The 26,566-nt window shown below is 59.3% G+C and overlaps 1 protein-coding gene across 1 annotated transcript in view; it reads right to left on the bottom strand.

The window, feature by feature from the left end:
- LOC132805679 (coiled-coil domain-containing protein 120-like) overlaps positions 1-24,481 on the bottom strand; it is a 31,398-nt gene extending 6,917 nt beyond the window's left edge. Inside the window, exons 1-6 of the mRNA XM_060820860.1 lie at positions 22,244-24,481; positions 21,577-21,710; positions 19,144-19,263; positions 17,750-17,939; positions 15,661-15,817; positions 11,651-11,737 (exon numbers count right to left, since the gene is read on the bottom strand). Coding sequence (XP_060676843.1) covers positions 11,651-11,737; positions 15,661-15,817; positions 17,750-17,939; positions 19,144-19,263; positions 21,577-21,710; positions 22,244-22,298 — 743 coding nt within the window. The 5' untranslated portion in view covers positions 22,299-24,481. The remainder of the gene's footprint in view (positions 1-11,650; positions 11,738-15,660; positions 15,818-17,749; positions 17,940-19,143; positions 19,264-21,576; positions 21,711-22,243) is intronic.
- Positions 24,482-26,566: the final 2,085 nt, after the last annotated feature.

Genomic DNA, 26,566 nt, shown 5'->3' with positions numbered 1-26,566 from the left:
CGACCCTGCGAACAGTAACTCACCAAGACCCATTCCTCGTTACTCTACATTTACCCCTGACTAATCCACCCTAACCCGCACATCCCTGGACACCACGGGACAATTTAGCACGGCCAATCCCACCCTAACCTGCACATCCCTGGGCACTACGGGATAATTTAGCACGGCCAATCCACCCTAACCTGCACATCCCTGGGCACTACGGGGACAATTTAGCACGGCCAATCCACCCTAACCCGCACATCCCTGGGCACTACGGGGACAATTTAGCACGGCCAATCCACCCTAACCTGCACATCCCTGGGCACTATGGGGACAATTTAGCACGGCCAATCCACCCTAACCCGCACATCCCTGGACTGTGGGTGGAATCCCAGGGAGACATGGGCGGGGGAGAAAGTGCAAATTCCACACAGGCCGGTCTCCTGAAGCTGGGATCGAACCCGGGAGATGTGAGGCAGCGGTGCTAACCACTGAGCCACCGTGTCACTGAGACAGAGCGAGAGAGATCGAGATAGAGAGAGAGAAACAGACAGAAGAGTTAAAATGACAAAAAAAAGGGACAGAGAGAGAGTGAGGGAGAGAGCAATTGACAGAGAGATGGACACAGACAGATAGAGTGAGAGAGACACACACAGAGACAGAGGGAGAGAGAGGGAGAGAGTGACAGGGAGAGAGAGGGAGAGAGTGACAGGGAGACAGAGGGAGAGAGTGACAGGGAGGCAGAGGGAGAGAGTGAGAGGGAGACAGAGGGAGAGAGAGACAGGGAGACAGAGGGAGAGAGTGACAGGGAGACAGAGGGAGAGAGTGACAGGGAGACAGAGGGAGAGAGTGACAGGGAGGCAGAGGGAGAGAGTGACAGGGAGACAGAGGGAGAGAATGACAGGGAGACAGAGGGAGAGAGTGACAGGGAGACAGAGGGAGAGAGCGACAGGGAGACAGAGGGAGAGAGCGACAGGGAGGCAGAGGGAGAGAGCGACAGGGAGACAGAGGGAGAGAGTGACAGGGAGACAGAGGGAGAGAGTGACAGGGAGGCAGAGGGAGAGAGTGACAGCGAGGCAGAGGGAGAGAGTGACAGGGAGGCAGAGGGAGAGAGTGACAGGGAGAGAGAGGGAGAGAGTGACAGGGAGGCAGAGGGAGAGAGCGACAGGGAGACAGAGGGAGAGAGCGACAGGGAGACAGAGGGAGAGACCGACAGGGAGAGAGAGGGAGAGAGTGACAGGGAGACAGAGGGAGAGAGTGACAGGGAGACAGAGAGAGAGAGTGACAGGGAGACAGAGAGAGAGAGTGACAGTGAGACAGAGGGAGAGAGTGACAGGGAGGGAGAGGGAGAGAGTGACAGGGAGGGAGAGGGAGAGAGTGACAGCGAGGCAGAGGGAGAGAGTGACAGGGAGGCAGAGGGAGAGAGTGACAGGGAGAGAGAGGGAGAGAGTGACAGGGAGGCAGAGGGAGAGAGCGACAGGGAGACAGAGGGAGAGAGCGACAGGGAGACAGAGGGAGAGAGCGACAGGGAGACAGAGGGAGAGAGCGACAGGGAGACAGAGGGAGAGAGTGACAGGGAGACAGAGGGAGAGAGTGACAGGGAGAGAGAGGGAGAGAGTGACAGGGAGACAGAGGGAGAGAGTGACAGGGAGACAGAGGGAGAGAGTGACAGGGAGACAGAGGGAGAGAGTGACAGGGAGACAGAGGGAGAGAGTGACAGGGAGGCAGAGGGAGAGAGTGACAGGGAGACAGAGGGAGAGAGTGACAGGGAGAGAGAGGGAGAGAGTGACAGGGAGGGAGAGGGAGAGAGTGACAGGGAGACAGAGGGAGAGAGCGACAGGGAGACAGAGGGAGAGAGCGACAGGGAGACAGAGGGAGAGAGCGACAGGGAGACAGAGGGAGAGAGCGACAGGGAGGCAGCGGGAGAAAGCGACAGGGAGGCAGAGGGAGAGAGCGACAGGGAGGCAGAGGGAGAGAGTGACAGGGAGAGAGAGGGAGAGAGCGACAGGGAGGCAGAGGGAGAGAGCGACAGGGAGAGAGAGGGAGAGAGCGACAGGGAGAGAGAGGGAGAGAGCGACAGGGAGGCAGAGGGAGAGAGCGACAGGGAGGCAGAGGGAGAGAGCGACAGGGAGACAGAGGGAGAGAGCGACAGGGAGACAGAGGGAGAGAGTGACAGGGAGGCAGCGGGAGAAAGCGACAGGGAGAGAGAGGGAGAGAGTGACAGGGAGACAGAGGGAGAGAGTGACAGGGAGACAGAGGGAGAGAGTGACAGGGAGACAGAGGGAGAGAGTGACAGGGAGACAGAGGGAGAGAGTGACAGGGAGACAGAGGGAGAGAGTGACAGGGAGACAGAGGGAGAGAGTGACAGGGAGACAGAGGGAGAGAGTGACAGGGAGACAGAGGGAGAGAGTGACAGGGAGACAGAGGGAGAGAGTGACAGGGAGACAGAGGGAGAGAGTGACAGGGAGGCAGAGGGAGAGAGCGACAGGGAGAGAGAGGGAGAGAGTGACAGGGAGGCAGAGGGAGAGAGTGACAGGGAGGCAGAGGGAGAGAGTGACAGGGAGGCAGAGGGAGAGAGTGACAGGGCGAGAGAGGGAGAGAGTGACAGGGAGGCAGAGGGAGAGAGTGACAGGGAGGCAGAGGGAGAGAGTGACAGGGAGACAGAGGGAGAGAGTGACAGGGAGGCAGAGGGAGAGAGTGACAGGGAGACAGAGGGAGAGAGTGACAGGGAGGCAGAGGGAGAGAGTGACAGGGAGGCAGAGGGAGAGAGTGACAGGGAGGCAGAGGGAGAGAGTGACAGGGAGACAGAGGGAGAGAGTGACAGGGAGACAGAGGGAGAGAGTGACAGGGAGACAGAGGGAGAGAGTGACAGGGAGACAGAGGGAGAGAGTGACAGGGAGACAGAGGGAGAGAGTGACAGGGAGGCAGAGGGAGAGAGTGACAGGGAGGCAGAGGGAGAGAGTGACAGGGAGACAGAGGGAGAGAGTGACAGGGAGACAGAGGGAGAGAGTGACAGGGAGACAGAGGGAGAGAGTGACAGGGAGACAGAGGGAGAGAGTGACAGGGAGACAGAGGGAGAGAGTGACAGGGAGGGAGAGGGAGAGAGTGACAGGGAGGGAGAGGGAGAGAGTGACAGGGAGGCAGAGGGAGAGAGTGACAGGGAGACAGAGGGAGTGAGTGACAGGGAGGGAGAGGGAGAGAGTGACAGGGAGAGAGAGGGAGAGAGTGACAGGGAGGGAGAGGGAGAGAGCGACAGGGAGAGAGAGGGAGAGAGCGACAGGGAGAGAGAGGGAGAGAGCGACAGGGAGAGAGAGGGAGAGAGCGACAGGGAGAGAGAGGGAGAGAGCGACAGGGAGACAGAGGGAGAGAGCGACAGGGAGGCAGAGGGAGAGAGCGACAGGGAGGCAGAGGGAGAGAGCGACAGGGAGGCAGAGGGAGAGAGTGAGAGGGAGACAGAGGGAGAGAGAGAGAGGGAGACAGAGGGAGAGAGTGAGAGGGAGACAGAGGGAGAGAGTGACAGGGAGACAGAGGGAGAGAGTGAGAGGGAGACAGAGGGAGAGAGTGACAGGGAGACAGAGGGAGAGAGTGACAGGGAGGCAGAGGGAGAGAGTGACAGGGAGGCAGAGGGAGAGAGTGAGAGGGAGACAGAGGGAGAGAGAGACAGGGAGACAGAGGGAGAGAGTGACAGGGAGACAGAGGGAGAGAGTGACAGGGAGACAGAGGGAGAGAGTGACAGGGAGGCAGAGGGAGAGAGTGACAGGGAGGCAGAGGGAGAGAGTGAGAGGGAGACAGAGGGAGAGAGTGACAGGGAGGCAGAGGGAGAGAGTGACAGGGAGACAGAGGGAGAGAGTGACAGGGAGACAGAGGGAGAGAGTGACAGGGAGACAGAGGGAGAGAGTGACAGGGAGGGAGAGGGAGAGAGTGACAGGGAGGCAGAGGGAGAGAGTGACAGGGAGGCAGAGGGAGAGAGTGACAGGGAGAGAGAGGGAGAGAGTGACAGGGAGGCAGAGGGAGAGAGTGACAGGGAGAGAGAGGGAGAGAGTGACAGGGAGAGAGAGGTAGAGAGTGACAGGGAGACAGAGGGAGAGAGTGAGAGGGAGAGAGAGGGAGAGAGTGACAGGGAGACAGAGGGAGAGAGTGACAGGGAGAGAGAGGGAGAGAGTGACAGGGAGAGAGAGGGAGAGAGTGACAGGGAGACAGAGGGAGAGAGTGACAGGGAGAGAGAGGGAGAGAGTGACAGGGAGAGAGAGGGAGAGAGTGACAGGGAGACAGAGGGAGAGAGTGAGAGGGAGAGAGAGGGAGAGAGTGAGAGGGAGAGAGTGACAGGGAGACAGAGGGAGAGAGTGACAGGGAGGCAGAGGGAGAGAGTGACAGGGAGACAGAGGGAGAGAGTGACAGGGAGACAGAGGGAGAGAGTGACAGGGAGGCAGGGGGAGAGAGTGACAGGGAGACAGAGGGAGAGAGTGACAGGGAGACAGAGGGAGAGAGTGACAGGGAGGCAGAGGGAGAGAGTGACAGGGAGGCAGAGGGAGAGAGTGACAGGGAGGCAGATGGAGAGAGTGACAGGGAGACAGAGGGAGAGAGTGACAGCGAGGGAGAGGGAGAGAGTGACAGGGAGACAGAGGGAGAGAGTGACAGGGAGACAGAGGGAGAGAGTGAGAGGGAGACAGAGGGAGAGAGTGAGAGGGAGACAGAGGGAGAGAGTGAGAGGGAGACAGAGGGAGAGAGTGACAGGGAGACAGAGGGAGAGAGTGACAGGGAGACAGAGGGAGAGAGTGACAGGGAGACAGAGGGAGAGAGTGAGAGGGAGACAGAGGGAGAGAGTGACAGGGAGGCAGAGGGAGAGAGTGACAGGGAGGCAGAGGGAGAGAGTGACAGGGAGGCAGAGGGAGAGAGTGACAGGGAGAGAGAGGGAGAGAGTGACAGGGAGAGAGAGGGAGAGAGTGACAGGGAGGGAGAGGGAGAGAGTGACAGGGAGGGAGAGGGAGAGAGTGACAGGGAGGCAGAGGGAGAGAGTGACAGGGAGACAGAGGGAGAGACTGACAGGGAGACAGAGGGAGAGAGTGACAGGGAGACAGAGGAGAAAGTGACAGGGAGGGAGAGGGAGAGAGTGACAGGGAGACAGAGGGAGAGAGTGACAGGGAGAGAGAGGGAGAGAGTGACAGGGAGGGAGAGGGAGAGAGTGACAGGGAGGGAGAGGGAGAGAGTGACAGGGAGGGAGAGGGAGAGAGTGACAGGGAGGGAGAGGGAGAGAGTGACAGGGAGACAGAGGGAGAGAGTGACAGGGAGGCAGCGGGAGAGAGTGACAGGGAGGCAGCGGGAGAGAGTGACAGGGAGGCAGCGGGAGAGAGTGACAGGGAGGCAGCGGGAGAGAGTGACAGGGAGACAGAGGGAGAGAGTGACAGGGAGACAGAGGGAGAGAGTGACAGGGAGACAGAGGGAGAGAGTGACAGGGAGACAGAGGGAGAGAGTGACAGGGAGACAGAGGGAGAGAGTGACAGGGAGACAGAGGGAGAGAGCGACAGGGAGGCAGAGGGAGAGAGCGACAGGGAGACAGAGGGAGAGAGCGACAGGGAGACAGAGGGAGAGAGCGACATGGAGAGAGAGGGAGAGAGCGACAGGGAGGCAGCGGGAGAGAGCGACAGGGAGGCAGCGGGAGAGAGTGACAGGGAGGCAGCGGGAGAGAGTGACAGGGAGGCAGAGGGAGAGAGTGACAGGGAGGCAGAGGGAGAGAGTGACAGGGAGGCAGAGGGAGAGAGTGACAGGGAGACAGAGGGAGAGAGTGACAGGGAGACAGAGGGAGAGAGTGACAGGGAGGGAGAGGGCGAGGGTGACAGGGAGACAGAGGGAGAGGGTGACAGGGAGACAGAGGGAGAGAGTGACAGGGAGACAGAGGGAGAGAGTGACAGGGAGGCAGAGGGAGAGAGTGACAGGGAGGCAGAGGGAGAGAGTGACAGGGAGACAGAGGGAGAGAGTGACAGGGAGACAGAGGGAGAGAGCGACAGGGAGAGAGAGGGAGAGACCGACAGGGAGAGAGAGGGAGAGAGTGACAGGGAGACAGAGGGAGAGAGTGACAGGGAGAGAGAGGGAGAGAGTGACAGGGACAGAGAGGGAGAGAGTGACAGGGAGGCAGCGGGAGAGAGTGACAGGGAGAGAGAGGGAGAGAGTGACAGGGAGACAGAGGGAGAGAGTGACAGGGAGACAGAGGGAGAGAGTGACAGGGAGAGAGAGGGAGAGAGTGACAGGGAGAGAGTGACAGGGAGAGAGAGGGAGAGAGTGACAGGGAGAGAGAGGGAGAGAGTGACAGGGAGAGAGAGGGAGAGAGTGACAGGGAGACAGAGGGAGAGAGTGACAGGGAGACAGAGGGAGAGAGTGACAGGGAGACAGAGGGAGAGAGTGACAGGGAGGCAGAGGGAGAGAGTGACAGGGAGGCAGAGGGAGAGAGTGACAGGGAGGCAGAGGGAGAGAGTGACAGGGAGGCAGAGGGAGAGAGTGACAGGGAGACAGAGGGAGAGAGTGACAGGGAGGCAGAGGGAGAGAGTGACAGGGAGGCAGAGGGAGAGAGTGACAGGGAGGCAGAGGGAGAGAGTGACAGGGAGAGAGAGGGAGAGAGTGACAGGGAGAGAGAGGGAGAGAGTGACAGGGAGAGAGAGGGAGAGAGTGACAGGGAGAGAGAGGGAGAGAGTGACAGGGAGAGAGAGTGAGAGAGTGACAGGGAGACAGAGAGAGAGAGTGACAGGGAGACAGAGGGAGAGAGTGACAGGGAGGGAGAGGGAGAGAGTGACAGGGAGGCAGAGGGAGAGAGTGACAGGGAGGCAGAGGGAGAGAGTGACAGGGAGACAGAGGGAGAGAGTGACAGGGAGACAGAGGGAGAGAGTGACAGGGAGGCAGAGGGAGAGAGTGACAGGGAGGCAGAGGGAGAGAGTGACAGGGAGGCAGAGGGAGAGAGTGACAGGGAGACAGAGGGAGAGAGTGACAGGGAGACAGAGGGAGAGACCGACAGGGAGAGAGAGGGAGAGAGTGACAGGGAGGCAGAGGGAGAGAGTGACAGGGAGGCAGAGGGAGAGAGTGACAGGGAGTGAGAGGGAGAGAGTGACAGGGAGAGAGAGGGAGAGAGTGACAGGGAGGCAGCGGGAGAGAGTGACAGGGAGAGAGAGGGAGAGAGTGACAGGGAGAGAGAGGGAGAGAGTGACAGGGAGAGAGAGGGAGAGAGTGACAGGGAGACAGAGGGAGAGAGTGACAGGGAGACAGAGGGAGAGAGTGACAGGGAGGCAGAGGGAGAGAGTGACAGGGAGGCAGAGGGAGAGAGTGACAGGGAGGCAGAGGGAGAGAGTGACAGGGAGGCAGAGGGAGAGAGTGACAGGGAGACAGAGGGAGAGAGCGACAGGGAGAGAGAGGGAGAGACCGACAGGGAGAGAGAGGGAGAGAGTGACAGGGAGACAGAGGGAGAGAGTGACAGGGAGACAGAGAGAGAGAGTGACAGGGAGACAGAGAGAGAGAGTGACAGTGAGACAGAGGGAGAGAGTGACAGGGAGGGAGAGGGAGAGAGTGACAGGGAGGGAGAGGGAGAGAGTGACAGGGAGAGAGAGGGAGAGAGTGACAGGGAGGCAGAGGGCGAGAGTGACAGGGAGAGAGAGGGAGAGAGTGACAGGGAGACAGAGAGAGAGAGTGACAGGGAGACAGAGGGAGAGAGTGACAGGGAGGCAGAGGGAGAGAGTGACAGGGAGGCAGAGGGAGAGAGTGACAGGGAGGCAGAGGGAGAGAGTGACAGGGAGGCAGAGGGAGAGAGTGACAGGGAGACAGAGGGAGAGAGTGACAGGGAGACAGAGGGAGAGAGTGACAGGGAGACAGAGGGAGAGAGTGACAGGGAGACAGAGGGAGAGAGTGACAGGGAGACAGAAGGAGAGAGTGACAGGGAGACAGAGGGAGAGAGTGACAGGGAGACAGAGGGAGAGAGTGACAGGGAGACAGAGGGAGAGAGTGACAGGGAGACAGAGGGAGAGAGTGACAGGGAGAGAGTGACAGGGAGACAGAGGGAGAGAGTGACAGGGAGACAGAGGGAGAGAGTGACAGGGAGAGAGAGGGAGAGAGTGACAGGGAGGCAGAGGGAGAGAGTGACAGGGAGAGAGAGGGAGAGAGTGACAGGGAGACAGAGGGAGAGAGTGACAGGGAGACAGAGGGAGAGAGTGACAGGGAGAGAGTGACAGGGAGGCAGAGGGAGAGAGTGACAGGGAGAGAGAGGGAGAGAGTGACAGGGAGAGAGAGGGAGAGAGTGACAGGGAGGCAGCGGGAGGGAGTGACAGAGCCAGTGACAGTGATGGAAGAAGCGTGCAGTGAGCGAGGGTCCCACCCTCCATGCTGACCCAGACACCATGGGAAGGCTGCCCCTCTGTCTCCTCTCGGTCCCACCTGGGCCCACAGTCTCACTCTGTGCCCAGCCGAAACATCCCATTGTTCAGACAGGAACAGGAGGCCATTCAGCCCCTCCTCCTCCAGCCTGTTACACAGCAACAGGAGGCCATTCAGCCCCTCCTCCTCCAGCCTGTTACACAGCAACAGGAGGCCATTCAGCCCCTCCTCCTCCAGCCTGTTACACAGCAACAGGAGGCCATTCAGCCCCTCCTCCTCCAGCCTGTTACACAGCAACAGGAGGCCATTCAGCCCCTCCTCCCTCCTCCAGCCAGTTACACAGCAACAGGAGGCCATTCAGCCCCTCCTCCTCCAGCCTGTTACACAGCAACAGGAGGCCATTCAGCCCCTCCTCCTCCAGCCTGTTACACAGCAACAGGAGGCCATTCAGCCCCTCCTCCTCCAGCCTGTTACACAGCAACAGGAGGCCATTCAGCCCCTCCTCCCTCCTCCAGCCAGTTACACAGCAACAGGAGGCCATTCAGCCCCTCCTCCTCCAGCCTGTTACACAGCAACAGGAGGCCATTCAGCCCCTCCTCCTCCAGCCTGTTACACAGCAACAGGAGGCCATTCAGCCCCTCCTCTCTCCTCCAGCCTGTTACACAGCAACAGGAGGCCATTCAGCCCCTCCTCCTCCAGCCTGTTACACAGCAACAGGAGGCCATTCAGCCCCTCCTCCTCCAGCCTGTTACACAGCAACAGGAGGCCATTCAGCCCCTCCTCCTCCAGCCTGTTACACAGGAACAGAGAGATGTCCCATTTAGTCCCAGGGAACCTGTTTAGGTCAGTCTGTCTCCCTCACTGTCCGTCCCCTCCACCCCTCTCTCGGACTCCCCATTCCCATCCATCTCTCTCCGTCCCCCTCTCTCTCACTCTCCCTCCCTCTGTCCCACAGCACCCGCTCCCTCAGCGCTGACCCTCCCACAGCACCCGCTCCCTCAGCGCTGACCCTCCCACAGCACCCACTCCCTCAGCGCTGACCCTCCCACAGCACCCACTCCCTCAGCACTGACCCACACACAGCGCCCCCTCCCTCAGCACTGACCCTCCCACAGCACCCACTCCCTCAGCACTGACCCTCCCACAGCACCCGCTCCCTCAGCGCTGACCCTCCCACAGGGCCCACTCCCTCAGCGCTGACCCTCCCACAGCACCCACTCCCTCAGCGCTGACCCTCCCACAGCGCCCGCTCCCTCAGCACTGACCCTCCCACAGCACCCACTCCCTCAGCACTGACCCTCCCACAGCACCCGCTCCCTCAGCACTCACCCTCCCACAGCACCCGCTCCCTCAGCACTGACCCTCCCACAGCACCCGCTCCCACAGCACTGACCCTCCCACAGCGCCCCCTCCCTCAGCACTGACCCTCCCACAGCACCCGCTCCCTCAGCACTGACCCTCCCACAGCGCCCGCTCCCTCAGCACTGACCCTCCCACAGCACCCACTCCCTCAGCGCTGACCCTCCCACAGCGCCCCCTCCCTCAGCACTCACCCTCCCACAGCACCCACTCCATCTCTTTCTCTCTCTCTCTCTCTCCACTCCATCTCTCCCCCCCTCCATCTCTCTCTCTCTCTCTCTCTCTCCACTCCATCTCTCCCCCCCTCCATCTCTCTCTCTCTCTCCCCCTCCATCTCTCTCTCTCTCTCTCTCTCTCCACTCCATCTCTCCCCCCCTCCATCTCTCTCTCTCTCTCCCCCTCCATCTCTCTCTCTCGCTCTCCCCCTCCATCTCTCTCTCTCTCTCGCTCTCCCCCTCCATCTCTCTCTCTCTCTCGCTCTCCCCCTCCATCTCTCTCTCTCTCTCGCTCTCCCCCCTCTCTCTATCTCTCTCTCTCCCCCTCTCTCTCCCCCTCCATCTCTCTCTCCCCCTCCATCTCTCTCTCTCTCTCCCCCTCCATTTCTCTCTCTCTCTCCCCCTCCATCTCTCTCTCTCTCTCCCCCCGCTCCATCTCTCTCTCTCTCTCCCGCTCCATCTCTCTCTCTCTCTCTCCCCCTCCATCTCTCTCTCTCTCTCTCTCCCCTCCATCTCACTCTCTCTCTCTCTCTCCCCCTCCATCTCACTCTCTCTCTCTCTCTCTCCCCCTCCATCTCACTCTCTCTCTCTCTCTCTCCCCCTCCATCTCACTCTCTCTCTCTCTCCCCCTCCATCTCACTCTCTCTCTCCCCCCCCTCCATCTCTCTCTCTCTCTCCCCCTCCATCTCACTCTCTCTTTCTCTCCCCCTCCATCTCTCTCTCTCTCGCTCTCCCCCTCCATCTCTATCTCTCCCCCTCTCTCCCCCTCCATCTCACTCTCTCTCTCCCCCACCTCCATCTCTCTCTCTCTCTCCCGCTCCATCTCTCTCTCTCTCCCCCTCCATCTCTCTCTCTCTCTCTCTCCCCCTCCATCTCTCTCTCTCTCTCCCGCTCCATCTCTCTCTCTCTCCCCCTCCATCTCTCTCTCTCTCTCCCGCTCCATCTCTCTCTCTCTCCCCCTCCATCTCTCTCTCTCTTTCTCTCCCCCTCCATCTCTCTCTCTCTCCCGCTCCATCTCTCTCTCTCTCTCTCCCCCTCCATCTCTCTCTCTCTCTCTCTCTCTCTCCCTCTCCCCCTCCATCTCACTCTCTCTTTCTCTCCCCCTCCATCTCTCTCTCTCTCTCTCTCTCCCCCTCCATCTCTCTCTCCCCCTCCATCTCTCTCTCACCCCCTCCATCTCTCTCTCTCCCTCTCCCCCTCCATCTCTCTCTCTCTCCCCCTCCATCTCTCTCTCTCTCTCTCCCCCTCCATCTCTCTCTCTCTCTCTCTCTCTCCCCCTCCATCTCTCTCTCTCTCTCTCCCCCTCCATCTCTCTCTCCCTCTCTCCCCCTCCATCTCTCTCTCCCCCTCCATCTCTCTCTCTCTCCCTCTCCCCCTCCATCTCTCTCTCTCTCCCCGTTCCCCCTCCATCTCTCTCTCTCTCTCACCCCCTCCATCTCTCTCTTCTCCCCGTTCCCCCTCCATCTCTCTCTTCGCCCCCCTCCATCTCTCTCTCTCCCTCCCCCTCCATCTCCCTCTCTCTCCCCCTCCATCTCTCGCTCTGTCTCTCCCCCTCCATCACTCTCTCTTGCTCCCCCTCTCTTTCTCCACCCTCCATGTCACCCTCTGCCTCTCTCCCTTCTCCCTCAGTCAGCTCACTCGAACCCGCTTCCTCCTTGGCCAGTCAGTACACCGGGTACCCCATCGCCACTCCCCACCCTCAGGTGCCAGCCCGTCTCTCTCCTCCCAGGTAGCCCAGTCCTCACCGGTACTGTCCAGTTCGGTCTTTGTAGATGACCGGGGAAGATGGGACACTCCTCCGTTCCATCCCAGACACACTCCGCTGTAATAACCTGGAGCCGGGAATCACAGAGAGACCCGAGGGGAGAAAGAGGGAGAGATTGTCAATGGGACTCGATTCAGCACCCACTCCCTCAGCACTGACCCTCCCACAGCACCCGCTCCCTCAGCACTGACCCTCCCACAGCACCCGCTCCCTCAGCACTGACCCTCCCACAGCACCCGCTCCCTCAGCACTGACCCTCCCGCAGCCCCCACTCCCTCAGCACTGACCCTCCCACAGCACCCACTCCCTCAGCACTGACCCTCCCACAGCACCCACTCCCTCAGCACTGACCCTCCCACAGCACCCACTCCCTCAGCACTGACCCTCCCACAGCACCCTCTCCCTCAGCACTGACCCTCCCACAGCACCCTCTCCCTCAGCACTGACCTTCCCACAGCACCCGCTCCCTCAGCACTGACCCTCCCACAGCACCCACTCCCTCAGCACTGACCCTCCCACAGCACCCACTCCCTCAGCACTGACCCTCCCACAGCACCCACTCCCTCAGCACTGACCCTCCCACAGCGCCCACTCCCTCAGCACTGACCCTCCCACAGCGCCCACTCCCTCAGCACTGACCCTCCCACAGCACCCGCTCCCTCAGCACTGACCCTCCCACAGCACCCGCTCCCTCAGCACTGACCCTCCCACAGCACCCACTCCCTCAGCACTGACCCTCCCACAGCACCCACTCCCTCAGCGCTGACCCTCCCACAGCACCCACTCCCTCAGCGCTGACCCTCCCACAGCACCCACTCCCTCAGCAGTGACCCTCCCAAAGCGCCCGCTCGCTCAGCACTGACCCTCCCACAGCACCCACTCCCTCAGCACTGACCCTCCCACAGCGCCCACTCCCTCAGCACTGACCCTCCCACAGCGCCCACTCCCTCAGCACTGACCCACCCACAGCACCCGCTCCCTCAGCACTGACTCTCCCACAGCACCTGCTCCCTCAGCACTAACCCTCCCACAGCACCCGCTCCCTCAGCACTGACCCTCCCACAGCACCCCTCCCTCAGCACTGACCCTCCCACAGCACCCGCTCCCTCAGCACTGACCCTCCCACAGCACCCCTCCCTCAGCACTGACCCTCCCACAGCACCCACTCCCTCAGCACTGACCCTCCCACAGCACCCCTCCCTCAGCACTGACCCTCCCACAGCACCCGCTCCCTCAGCACTGACCCTCCCACAGCACCCACTCCCTCAGCACTGACCCTCCCACAGCACCCGCTCCCTCAGCACTGACCCTCCCACAGCACCCCGTCCCTCAGCACTGATCCTCCCACAGCACCCACTCCCTCAGCACTGACCCTCCCACAGCACCCCGTCCCTCAGCACTGATCCTCCCACAGCACCCACTCCCTCAGCACTGACCCTCCCACAGCGCCCGCTCCCTCAGCACTGACCCTCCCACAGCACCCGCTCCCTCAGCACTGACCCTCCCACAGCACCCGCTCCCTCAGCACTGACCCTCCCACAGCGCCCACTCCCTCAGCACTGACCCTCCCACAGCCCCCACTCCCTCAGCGCTGACCCTCACACAGCACCCGCTCCCTCAGCACTGACCCTCCCACAGCACCCGCTCCCTCAGCGCTGACCCTCCCACAGCACCCGCTCCCTCAGCACTGACCCTCCCAGAGCGCCCACTCCCTCAGCACTGACCCTCCCACAGCACCCGCTCCCTCAGCACTGACCCTCCCACAGCACCCACTCCCTCAGCACTGACCCTCCCACAGCACCCACTCCCTCAGCACCGGCTCCCTCAGCACCCTCTCCCACAGCACTGACCCTCCCACAGCACCCACTCCCTCAGCACTGACCCTCCCACAGCCCCCGCTCCCTCAGCGCTGACCCTCACACAGCACCCGCTCCCTCAGCACTGACCCTCCCACAGCACCCGCTCCCTCAGCACTGACCCTCCCACAGCGCCCACTCCCTCAGCACTGACCCTCCCACAGCACCCGCTCCCTCAGCACTGACCCTCCCACAGCGCCCACTCCCTCAGCACTGACCCTCCCACAGCACCCGCTCCCTCAGCGCTGACCCTCACACAGCAACCGCTCCCTCAGCACTGACCCTCCCACAGCACCCGCTCCCTCAGCAGTGACCCTCCCACAGCGCCCGCTCCCTCAGCACTGACCCTCCCACAGCACCCACTCCCTCAGCACTGACCCTCCCTCAGCGCCCACTCCCTCAGCACTGACCCTCCCACAGCACCCGCTCCCTCAGCACTGACTCTCCCACAGCACCCGCTCCCTCAGCACTGACCCTCCCACAGCACCCACTCCCTCAGCACTGACCCTCCCACAGCACCCGCTCCCTCAGCACTGACTCTCCCACAGCACCCGCTCCCTCAGCACTGACCCTCCCACAGCACCCGCTCTCCCTCAGCACTGACTCTCCCACAGCGCGCACTCCCTCAGCACTGACCCTCCCACAGCACCCACTCCCTCAGCACTGACCCTCCCACAGCACCGCTCCCTCAGCACTGACCCTCCCACAGCACCCACTCCCTCAGCACTGACCCTCCCACAGCGCCCGCTCCCTCAGCACTGACCCTCCCACAGCACCCACTCCCTCAGCACTGACCCTCCCACAGCGCCCACTCCCTCAGCACTGACCCTCCCACAGCGCCCACTCCCTCAGCACTGACCCACCCACAGCACCCGCTCCCTCAGCACTGACTCTCCCACAGCACCTGCTCCCTCAGCACTAACCCTCCCACAGCACCCGCTCCCTCAGCACTGACTCTCCCACAGCACCCACTCCCTCAGCACTGACCCTCCCACAGCACCCGCTCCCTCAGCACTGGCTCCCTCAGCACTGACCCTCCCACAGCACCCACTCCCTCAGCACTGACCCTCCCACAGCACCCGCTCCCTCAGCACTGACTCTCCCACAGCACCCGCTCCCTCAGCACTGACTCTCCCACAGGGCCCCCGTGGGGCAACTTCCTCGTGGAGAGCGTGCGGAACTAGCTGTCACAGGAAGTGGCAGGAGGCTGGTACGCCTGGATAGGGACATGAATCGGGAGGCGGGTTGGAGGGAGTTTGGTCAGGGAGGAGGCTGTTGGGAAATTGGCGATGGGGGTTGGTCGGTGGGGGATGATGGGAAATTGGCGATGGGGTTGGTTGGGGTGTGATGGGAAATTGGCGATGGGGGTTGGTCGGTGGGGGATGATGGGAAATTGGCGATGGGGTTGGTTGGGGTGTGATGGGAAATTGGCGATGGGGGTTGGTCGGGGAGGGGGGATGATGGGAAATTGGCGATGGGGGTTGGTCGGGGGGGGGTGATGGGAAATTGGCAATGGGGGTTGGTCGGGGGGGGGTGATGGGAAATTGGCGATGGGGTTGGTCGGGCAGGGGGGTGATGGGAAATTGGCGATGGGGGTTGGTCGGGGGGGGGTGATGGGAAATTGGCGATGGGGTTGGTTGGGGTGTGATGGCAAATTGGCGATGGGGGTTGGTCGGTGGGGGGTGATGGGAAATTGGCGATGGGGTTGGTTGGGGTGTGATGGGAAATTGGCAATGGGGGTTGGTCGGGGAGGGGGGATGATGGGAAATTGGCGATGGGGGTTGGTCGGGTGGGGTGATGGGAAATTGGCAATGGGGGTTGGTCGGGGGGGGTGATGGGAAATTGGCGATGGGGGTTGGTCGGTGGGGGATGATGGGAAATTGGCGATGGGGGTTGGTCGGGGAGGGGGGATGATGGGAAATTGGCGATGGGGTTGGTTGGGGTGTGATGGGAAATTGGCGATGGGGGTTGGTCGGGGAGGGGGGATGATGGGAAATTGGCGATGGGGGTTGGTCGGGGGGGGGGTGATGGGAAATTGGGAAGAGTGCCTTGAATAGAGAAAGGTGCCCTTCCCACCATACCCCACCCCCACCGTCCGTGCCCCACCCCCACTCGCGCCCCCCTCCCTCCCTACCTGGCGGGGCTGGCGCCGGACCTGCGGCGCCCCCTAGCCTGGCAGTAGATGTCCGCAGGGAGCAGCGTCCATCCCTGGCACTGCCCGACGTTCTGGCCATTCCCCCCAGTGTCCAGGGGATAGCAGGATGGCTCACCGCACTGCACCGATGCCAGGCCTGTGGGCAGAAGGGAAACAGTCAGCCGGGGGTGGGCGTGGGCAAGGATGGGCCACTCCGCCCATCCATACAGTCCCTTCATCTTTCCCACCCTTGCCCGGGTCCCCCACCATACTCCCCACCTCCCTCTACACCCCCACCCACTCCCCAGCTCCCTCAGCCACGCCTGCTCACTCCCCAGCTCCTTCAGTACCCTCACCGTACTCCCTCTACACCCCCACCCAGCCCCAGCTCCCTCAGCATCCTCACCGTACTCCCTCTACACCCCCACCCACTCCCCAGCTCCCTCAGCACCCTCACCGTACACCCTCTACACCCCCACCTACCCCCAGCTCCCTCAGCACCCTCACCGTACTCACTCAGCCACCCCCACCCACTCCCCAGCTCCCTCACCATACTCCCTCTACACCCCCACCCACTCCCCAGCTCCCTCAGCATCCTCACCGTACTCTCTCTACATCCCCGCCCACTCCCCCGCTCCCTCTACACCCCCATCATACTCTCTCTACACCCCCGCCCAATCCCCAGCTCCCTCTACACCCCCATCATACTCTCTCTACATCCCCGCCTACTCCCCCACTCCCTCTACACCCCCATCATACTCTCTCTACACCCCCGCCCAATCCCCAGCTCCCTCTACACCCTCATCATACTCTCTCTACACCCCCGCCCAATCCCCAGCTCCCTCTACACCCCCATCATACTCTCTCTACACCCCCGCCCACTCCCCAGCTCCCTCTACACCCTCATCATACTCTCTCTACACCCCCGTCCACTCCCCAGCCCTCACTACACCCCTGCCAACTCCCCAGCTCCCTCTACACCTCCGCTGTGCTCCCTCTACACCCCCGCCCACTCCCCAGCTCTCTCTACATCCCCGCCCACTCCCCAGCTCCCTCAGTGCTCCCACCATAACCTCTCTACACCACCGCCCACTCCCCAGCTCCCTCTACAGCTCCACCCATTCCCCAACTCCATCTGCACCCCCACCGTACTCCCTCTACACCCCCACCCACACCCCAGCTCTCTCTAAACACCCATCATACTCCCTCTACATCCCCACCCACACCCCAGCTCTCTCTACATGCCCACCGTACTCCCTCTACATCCCCACCCACACATCAGTTCTCTCTAAACCGCCACCATAGTCCCGCTACATCCCCAACCATTCACCACCTCTCTCTACACACTCAGCGTACACCCACTACATCCTGACTCACTCCCCAGCTCCCTCAGCACCCTCACCATACTCCCTCTGCCCAGCTCACTCGAAAATTCCTAATGAATACCCCACCCATTTGGTAATCCATAGATGCCAGCCTCCAGCTCCCTCACACTGTCACTCAGTAACCCCTCTCCCCCCCAGGGCCCTGTGTTACTGACTGTATCCCTACTGATGTTAATCCAGCTCCCTCACACTGTCACTCAGTAACCCCTCTCCCCCCAGGGCCCTGTGTTACTGACTGTATCCCTACTGATGTTAATCCAGCTCCCTCACACTGTCCCTCAGTAACCCCTCTCCCCACACCCCAGGGCCCTGTGTTACTGACTGTATCCCTACTGATGTTAATCCAGCTCCCTCACACTGTCCCTCAGTAACCCCTCTCCCCCCACCACGGCCCTGTGTTACTGACTGTATCTCTACTGATGTTAATCCAGCTCCCTCACACTGTCCCTCAGTAACCCCTCTCCCCCCCAGGGCCCTGTGTTACTGACTGTATCCCTACTGATGTTAATCCAGCTCCCTCACACTGTCCCTCAGTAACCCCTCTCCCCCCACCACGGCCCTGTGTTACTGACTGTATCTCTCCTGATGTTAATCCAGCTCCCTCACACTGTCCCTCAGTAACCCCTCTCCCCCCACCACGGCCCTGTGTTACTGACTGTATCTCTCCTGATGTTAGCCCCGTGTTGTTGCTATGGTAACTGTACCTTCTGGGTAAAAGCAGTCTCTCGGGTTCTCATTCAGCGTTTTGTCCATCGTGTCCCAGCGATGGTACCGGTGAACCCGTCTCGCTGATCCCCCATCGGGGCACAGCGCTCTGGTGCCCGTCAGTTGATGGGCATTGGCGATGCGTTCCTGTTGTTCAAAGCGATGGCCGAACTCCCAGACGTGAGAGGCCTGAAGACAGAACAGGCCCCGACAGACTCGGTCAGTATAACATGCATTTCCCATCAGCACCCCAGCCAGCTGGAACACACGGCTTATCCCTCGATTAGATTCCAGTCTGTAACTCCCTCCCTGGGGTATCTGTTATTCTGTATATAAACCCCACCCCAAACCCCTCGATTCGATTCCAGTCTGTAACTCCATCCCGGGGAGCTGTTATTCTGTATATAAACCACCCCGAACCCCTCGATTAGATTCCAGTCTGTACCTCCCTCCCGGGGAGCTGTTATTCTGTATATAAACCACCCCGAACCCCTCGATTAGATTCCAGTCTGTAACTCCCTCCCGGGGTATCTGTTATTCTGTATATAAACCACCCCCGAACCCCTCGATTAGATTCCAGTCTGTAACTCCCTCCCGGGGTATCTGTTATTCTGTATATAAACCACCCCGAACCCCTCGATTAGATTCCAGTCTGTAACTCCCTCCCGGGGTATCTGTTATTCTGTATATAAACCACCCCGAACCCCTCGATTAGATTCCAGTCTGTAACTCCCTCCCTGGGTATCTGTTATTCTGTATATAATCCACCCCGAATCCCTCGATTAGATTCCAGTCTGTAACTCCCTCCCGGGGTGTCTGTTATTCTGTATATAAAACCACCCCGAACCCCTCAATTAGATTCCAGTCTGTAACTCCCTCCCGGGGTATCTGTTATTCTGTATATAAACCACCCCGAACCCCTCGATTAGATTCCGGTCTGTAACTCCCTCCCGGGTATCTGTTATTCTGTATATAAACCACCCTGAACCCCTCGATTAGATTCCAGTCTGTAACTCCCTCCCGGGAGCTGTTATTCTGTATATAAACCACCCCGAACCCCTCGATTAGATTCCAGTCTGTAACTCCCTCCCGGGTATCTGTTATTCTGTATATAAACCATCCCGAATCCCTCGATTAGATTCCGGTCTGGAACTCCCTCCCGGGGTATCTGTTATTCTGTATATAAACCACCCCGAACCCCTCGATTAGATTCCGGTCTGGAACTCCCTCCCGGGGTATCTGTTATTCTGTATATAAACCATCCCGAATCCCTCGATTAGATTCCGGTCTGGAACTCCCTCCCGGGGTATCTGTTATTCTGTATATAAACCATCCCGAATCCCTCGATTAGATTCCGGTCTGGAACTCCCTCCCTGGATTATGTGTTGCTTACCTTTTCCAAATGCCCGCTGGGGCCGGGTAACTGGCTCCCTCTCCTCCCCCTGCGCCCCACCACTGGTGGCACCTCACCAGGCTCCAGTGGGTAATCCGAGGGCAATATTCCCGTCAGTTCCTGGTTGGGATGGGAGAGCATGTGAGACTGGCGATGGGCTTCACAATGAAATCTGAAACGAACCTCTCCCCTTCGCTGTTGGCCCTCAGTCCGTGTCCTTGCACGTTACCGCGTTGATCCCGGAAACGCCCCCATGCCCACCCTCACCGCCTGGTCCACCAAGCTCCTCTTCCTTGGCATCGCGTTCCAGACTCCCACCACTCCCTCTGGACAACCCTCCTGCCTCCGAACTGCGGACATTTCAGGTCTGACCGCCCTCCCTTTCCCTCAGCGTTTTCCAGGCTGTTGTAAAACCTCCCCCCTCCCACCACCACACCCCCACCACCACCACTCCCATCCCCGCCAAACCACCCTCAACCCCCCCCAAACCACCCCCAATCCCCCACCCAACCCCACCTCTAGTTCTGGGCTCCCCCACCCCAGGGGGAAAAGACCTTGTCTATTTATCCTATCCATGCCCTTCATAAGTTTATAAACCTCTATAAGGTCACCCCTCAGCCTCCGACACTCCAGGGAAAACAGCCCCAGCCTGTCCAGCCTCTCCCTGTAGCTCAAACCCTCCAACCCCGGCAACATCCTTGTCAATCTTTTCTGATTTCAAGTTTCACAACATCTTTCCGATAGGAAGGAGACCAGAGTTGCACACAATATTCCAACAGTGGCCTAACCAATGTCCTGTACAGCCGCAACATGACCTCCCAACTCCTGTACTCAATACTCTGACCAATAAAGGAAAGCATACCAAACGCCTCCTTCACTATCCTATCTACCTGCGACTCCACTTTCAAGGAGCTATGAACCTGCACTCCAAGGTCTCTTTGTTCAGCAACACTCCCCAGGACCTTCCCATTAAGTGGATAAGTCCTGCTAAGAATTGCTTTCCCAAAATGCAGCACCTCGCATTTATCGGAATTAAACTTCATCTGCCACTTGTCCACTGAGATCTGTGACTGATCTACGTCCCCTGTAGCCTGTGATAACCTCCAACACTGTCCTCCAGCTCCCCTGATGTTTGTATCGCCTGCAAATTTACTCATCCACATTTGCATCCAAGTCATTTTATATATATATAATTTCAAGGATTCAAAACCATCACCCATCAGGGTCAGTGCTGAGGGAGTGGGTGCTGTGGGAGGGTCAGTGCTGAGGGAGCGGGCGCTGTGGGAGGGTCAGTGCTGAGGGAGTGGGTGCTGTGGGAGGGTCAGTGCTGAGGGAGCGGGTGCTGTGGGAGGGTCAGTGCTAAGGGAGCGGGCGCTGTGGGAGGGTCAGTGCTGAGGGAGTGGGTGCTGTGGGAGGGTCAGTGCTGAGGGAGCGGGCGCTGTGGGAGGGTCAGTGCTGAGGGAGTGGGCGCTGTGGGAGGGTCAGTGCTGAGGGAGCGGGTGCTGTGGGAGGGTCAGTGCTGAGGGAGCGGGTGCTGTGGGAGGGTCAGTGCTGAGGGAGTGGGTGCTGTGGGAGGGTCAGTGCTAAGGGAGCGGGCGCTGTGGGAGGGTCAGTGCTGAGGGAGTGGGCGCTGTGGGAGGGTCAGTGCTGATGGAGCGTCAGTGCTGAGGGAGTGGGTGCTGTGGGAGGGTCAGTGCTGAGGGAGTGGGCGCTGTGGGAGGGTCAGTGCTGAGGGAGTGGGGAGGGCGAGAGAGGGTGTGAGATTGTGAAAGAGAGAGTGGGAGATAGAGTGGTGAGAGAGTGGGTGACAGAGAGGGTGAGAGAGCGGGAGGGGAGGCTGGGGGGGAGAGAGAGAGAGAGAGAGAGAGAGGGAGGGAGGGTGAGAAAGAGGGGAAGAGAGCGAGAGAGATGGGGAAGAGTGAAAGAGAGACTGGGTGTGTGTGGGAGCGTGTGAGAGAGAGAGAGAGAGAGAGAGAGAGAGAGAGAGAGAAAGAGAGAGAGAGAGCGACAGAGAGAGAGAGAGGATCTCCTGGAGAGAGATGTTGCGTTCGTGTCTGGAAGCAACAGCTATAGTCTTCCAGAGAGTTGGTGCGGATACAGAGGTGGGAGACTCCGGAAATACTGGAGGGTTTGGGAATGTGGGTGGGTGGTCGTGGAGGGGGGGCGATGATGGAGAGTGTGTGTGTGGAGTGGTCACCGTGGTGTCAGATGGTGTGACTCTGTGAGGGGCAGCAAGATGGCCAAGAGCAGGGGATGATGGGAATAGTGTCTCTCAGGGAGGGGTGGGAATGGTGCAGAGAGGGGGGGTACGTGAGGCCGTTCCCAGAGATGCCTCCTCTCTCCTACCCCACCACCCCCTCCCCTGCCCCAGGGAGGCTGGGGGCGGGGGGGCGATGGATCACAGCAGGATGATGTTGGGACCATCTCACTCACCGCTTCCTGCAGGCAGAGCTCCCTCAGCTCGGCCATCTTCCTCCTCAACATCTCCTCGATGGCCCGCTGTCGCTCTGCCAACTCCGTCACCCTGTCCGTACTCACCTTCACGGCCCTGGTGTACCGCTGGGAGCCTGCAGCGTAGTAACAACATGGCACTGTCAACACCGACAGACAAACAGCTCGGCCTAGCCCTGTCCCCCCGCCCCAGCCCAGCCTAGTCCTGTCTACTACAGCCCGGCCTAACCCAGCCCGCTCCAGCCCGGCCTAGCCCTATCCCCCCACTCCAGCCCGGCCTAGCCCTGTCCACTCCAGCCGGCCTAGCCCTGTCCCCCCGCTCCAGCCTGGCCTAGCCCTGCCCACTCCAACCCGGCCTAGCCATGTCCTCTCCAGCCCGGCCTAGCCCTGCCCGCTCCAGCCCGGCCTAGCCCTGCCCGCTCCAGCCCGGCCTAGCCCTGTCCCCCAGCTCCAGCCCGGCCTAGCCCTGTCAGCTCCAGCCCAGCCCAGTCCCCCTACTCCAGCCTGGCCTAGCCCTGTCTTCTGCAGGCCGGCCTAGCCCTGTCCTCTCCAGCCCGGCCTAGCCCTGTCCACTCCAGACCGGCCTAACCCTGGCCAATGCCACCGCACCCACCTGCAGTCTCCGACATTCCCAGTCGCCCTCACTCACCGGGAGCGCCGATGTTGCCAGTCGCTGTCGTCATGAGAGACCCTTTGACCTCCATGTGCTCTCTCGGGGTTGGGTGTGAAGGAAGGGTCTCCTTATCGATCCTCCCTGACGAAGGAAGCGGGGTTTGTTGATCACTCAAACAGGTCCCCCCGCCTCTCTCTCTCTCTCTCTCGAACTCCCCAGCGTCAATGCTGACCCAGATATCCCAACCTCACCTCCTCTCCGTTGACCAGCACTTGGCCCATCACCCTCTCGATTAGATTAGATTAGAATCCCGACAGCGTGGAAACAGGCCCTTCGGCCCAACACATCCTAACCTACCCTCCGAAGAGTAACCCACCCATACCCAATCTCCTCTGACTAATGCAGGGACAATTTAGCACGGGCAATCCACCCTAACCAGCACATCCCTGGGCACTATGGGACAATTTAGCACGGTCAATCCACCCTAACCTGCACATCCCTGGGCACTACGGGGACAATTTAGCACGGCCAATCCAACCTAACCTGCACATCCCTGGGCACTACGGGGACAATTTAGCACGGCCAATCCACCCTAACACGCACATCCCTGGGCACTACGGGGACAATTTAGCACGGCCAATCCACCCTAACCTGCACATCCCTGGGCACTACAGGGACAATTTAACACGGCCAATCCACCCTAACCTGCACATCCCTGGGCACTATGGGGACAATTTAGCACGGCCAATCCACCCTAACCTGCACATCCCTGGGCACTATGGGGACAATTTAGCACGGCCAATCCACTCTAACCTGCACATCCCTGGACACTACGGGGACAATTTAGCACGGCCAATCCACCCTAACCTGCACATCCCTGGCACTACGGGGACAATTTAGCACGGCCAATCCAACCTAACCTGCACATCCCTGGGCACTACGGGGACAATTTAGCACGGCCAATCCACCCTAACATGCACATCCCTGGGCACTACGGGGACAATTTAGCACGGCCAATCCACCCTAACCTGCACATCCCTGGACACGATGGGACAATTTAGCACGGCCAATCCCACCCTAACCTGCACATCCCTGGGCACTACGGGGACAATTTAGCAAGGCCTGCACATTGATAGCAGCGGGTGTGGTGTACATGGATTTTAGCATTGATGTGCTTCCCTGTGGTACGGTCATTCCGAAAGTAAGGAGGGCACAGGGAATTTTGGCGGCACGGATTTGGAATTGCCTGGCCCATTGACGTGAGGGGGTGGTGGGAGATGGGAAGTATTCAGCGAGGCGCTCGGTGATCTGAGTGTTCCTCAGGGATCGGTTCTGGGCGCTTTACCCTTTTGATCGTTAGAAATGTCCTGGGTGAGGAAGTGGAAGGGTGGGCTAGTAAGTTTGCTGATGACGGGACGTTTGCTTGGAGTTGTGGATCGTGTGGAGGGCTGTTGGAGTTTGCCAAGGGGGCCATTGACAGGATGCAGAGCTGGGCTGAGACGTGGCAGATGCAGTTTAGCCTGGAAAGGTGTGAAGTGATTCATTTTGGAAGGTCCAATTTGAATGCTGAATACAGCTTGGATTCTTGGCAGTGTGGAGGAACCGAGGGAACTTGGGGGGGGTCCACATTCATAGATCCCTCAAAATTGCCTCCCAAGTTGACCGGGTTGTTAAGGCGTACGGTGTGTTGGCTTTCATTCGCATGGGGATTGAGTTTAAAAGCCGCGAGGTTATGTTGCAGCTTTATAGAGCCCTAGTTAGGCCACACTTGGAACATTGTGCTCAGTTCTGGTCACCTCAATCGAGGACGGATGTGGAAGCTTTCGAGAGGGTGCAGAGGGGATTTCCCAGGACACTGCCGGGCCTGGAGGGCACACGTTATGAAGCAAGGCTGAGGGAGCTAGGGCTTTTCTCATGGGAGTGAAGGAGGGTGAGAGGTGACTGGATAGAGATGGACAAGATGGTGAGAGGCAGAGAGAGAGAGAGAGGGGGGAGACACTCTGCTGGTCCCAATGGTTCGACCCAGAGGCCCGCCCACCCCCGTACGCTGGAAGGAGTGGCCCACGTCCAAGAAAGTGGGATCGCGCTCGCTTGGTTCTATCCCACGTGGAGCTCGATGGGCCAAAGGGCCTCCCTCGGTGCTATCTCAAACCTTCCCAGGTTGTGACAGGAGAACAGGCTGGACCTCACGCTGGCCTGTTCTTGACTGGGGTCAGGAGGGGTCAGGGGGTTCTGGCGGGGAGGGAGCTTGACTCCGTAAATCACGTACCTGTCCCTTGGTGGTAGTAGGAGTGGAAAATGCGGTAGAGATGGAACTGCTGGAGGAGACAGAGATGGGCAGGACAGAGAGTGTGAGGGTGAGGGGACAGTGAAGATGTGGGCAGGTGGAGAAACCGGGGTTGGGGTTGTTGTGTGAGAGGGGAAACGAGGGAGTGTGAAGAGGAGAGAGTGAGTGTGAGAGAGAGAGAGAGAATTGTGGAGAAAGAGTAGGGGAGAGGAAATGGGGAGGCCAGGTTGGAGTGGGGGCCAGAGGGAGTTAACCCCAGCTCCTGAGCCCAGGGCGCGGTGCCCTCCCCTTCCCTGAGGACCAGGACTTGGGGCTGAGTCTGCCTCTCTCCAGCTCAGCTTCTCCAACACAAAGACACACAACAACATTGGTCCCTCTGCTGCTCGGCACGCTGTAATCAGCATTTTTATTGGTTACAAATGGAAGTGATGGATACAGTCAGTGGGATGGTGCCTTTTCTCACTGGCCCCTGAGTTGTGAGAAACATTGAAATGTTTCCCTGTAACCCCCCCTGTGGGATAAGGATGGACAAACCAGCGCTCCCCTCAGTCTGTTACCATAGCGACAGGCTGCTCCATCGCTGAAACACTGAACTGAAATGAGAAAATCCCGGATGGTGTGATTAATGAGGGAATTTGATGGATGGATGGATTTGGGTGAAGGGATATTTCAGCACATTCTTCAGCTGCTGCCTGAACTTAGTCTGGGTCACGGCATAAATCGCGGTGTTTGTGCAGCAACTGAGGAGCTGCAGCATGAAGCCCAATTCCCGCACAAAGCGATGGAGATACACAGACCGATACCCAATCCAATACATCCGGAACCATATAGAATACAGCATTAACATTGACCATAACAGGATGAAATTGGCCGAGATCACAAACAGTAAAATGATGGATTTTTTTCGGTTTCTCATTTCAGTGTCAGACTGAGCGTCCCCATTGGTGTGAGCGCGGAGTCTCCTGCGGGCTCTGCTGGTCACTAAAATGTGTCTGACGGTGAGAACATTGAGCAGCAGAATCAGGAGAAATGGGACCCCCGGGGTTAGAATGTGGTGGAGGAACTCGATTGTGACCCAGACACTGGAGAATAGAACAGCGTCTGTTACATCACAAAACCAGGGGGCGTTCCCCAGCCAATACCGAGCCGTGAGCATAAAATACCAGGAAATGTTCTTTAAACAGCTCAGCACAGTCACTGCTCCCAGAACCACAGCCGCCGTTTTCTCACTGCAATATTTACTTTTCAGCTTCTGGCAACAAATGGCCACAAACCGATCAAAGGTGAAAGTGACGGTGAACCAGACAGAGCAGTCAGTGGCTGCATAAAGCAGGACGGCATGGATATTACACACGGGGACGGAGTCCTCAGGAAATAAAACTGTTCCTTATAAACAATGGGAATGTGTCTCAGGATCAGGTCGAGGATAATGACCAGGAGATCCGCCGCTGCCATGGCCCCCAGGTAACGTCTGACACATGGAGACAATCCACAATCTTTATAAAGCAGGACGTAGATGGTCACTACGTTAACTGTGAGGAAGGAAAACAAACCCATTATCCATCAGCCTGGAGGCAAAGGGACCCGTTTGATCGGGGACCCAGTGAGATTTTCAAATGTGTCCCTGTATTCAGGGATTTATTAAAATAATTGGAGCTGGAATAACAAATGGGAAGGTCGGAATTACTGACAAAAATGTGACATAAACCACAAGAAACCCTCCCTCCCCAAACACACAGAGACACATCCATAAGGACAGATGGTTTCTAGAACATTCCCACACACTCGATCACTCGAGAGCAGACACAGGTCACTCCTTCCCAGTTCCTAATACGGAGGGTGGGAACGTTGTTGTCCTGAAGGATTCTCTCCCAGTTTCCTGAAGACAAACGGAGTTTGGGAATTTCGTATATTTTGGTCTAAATTGTGGTCGATCCTGTGTCGTGGAGAAATGTAAACGCAGGGAAAACGTATTCCCCCCTTTAACTGCCTGAGGGGCCTTCGGAACAGTGTCTCCTTCTCCCTGGAACGGGATCTCTTCCCTCGGGATCTTATCGTTTGTTCAATTCACT

Source organism: Hemiscyllium ocellatum, chromosome 52, assembly GCF_020745735.1.
Source record: "Hemiscyllium ocellatum isolate sHemOce1 chromosome 52, sHemOce1.pat.X.cur, whole genome shotgun sequence".
In the NCBI taxonomy this organism is placed as follows: domain Eukaryota; kingdom Metazoa; phylum Chordata; class Chondrichthyes; order Orectolobiformes; family Hemiscylliidae; genus Hemiscyllium; species Hemiscyllium ocellatum.
Note: the sequence above shows the minus strand (reverse complement) of the source record. Positions and strands in the feature narration are given on the sequence as shown.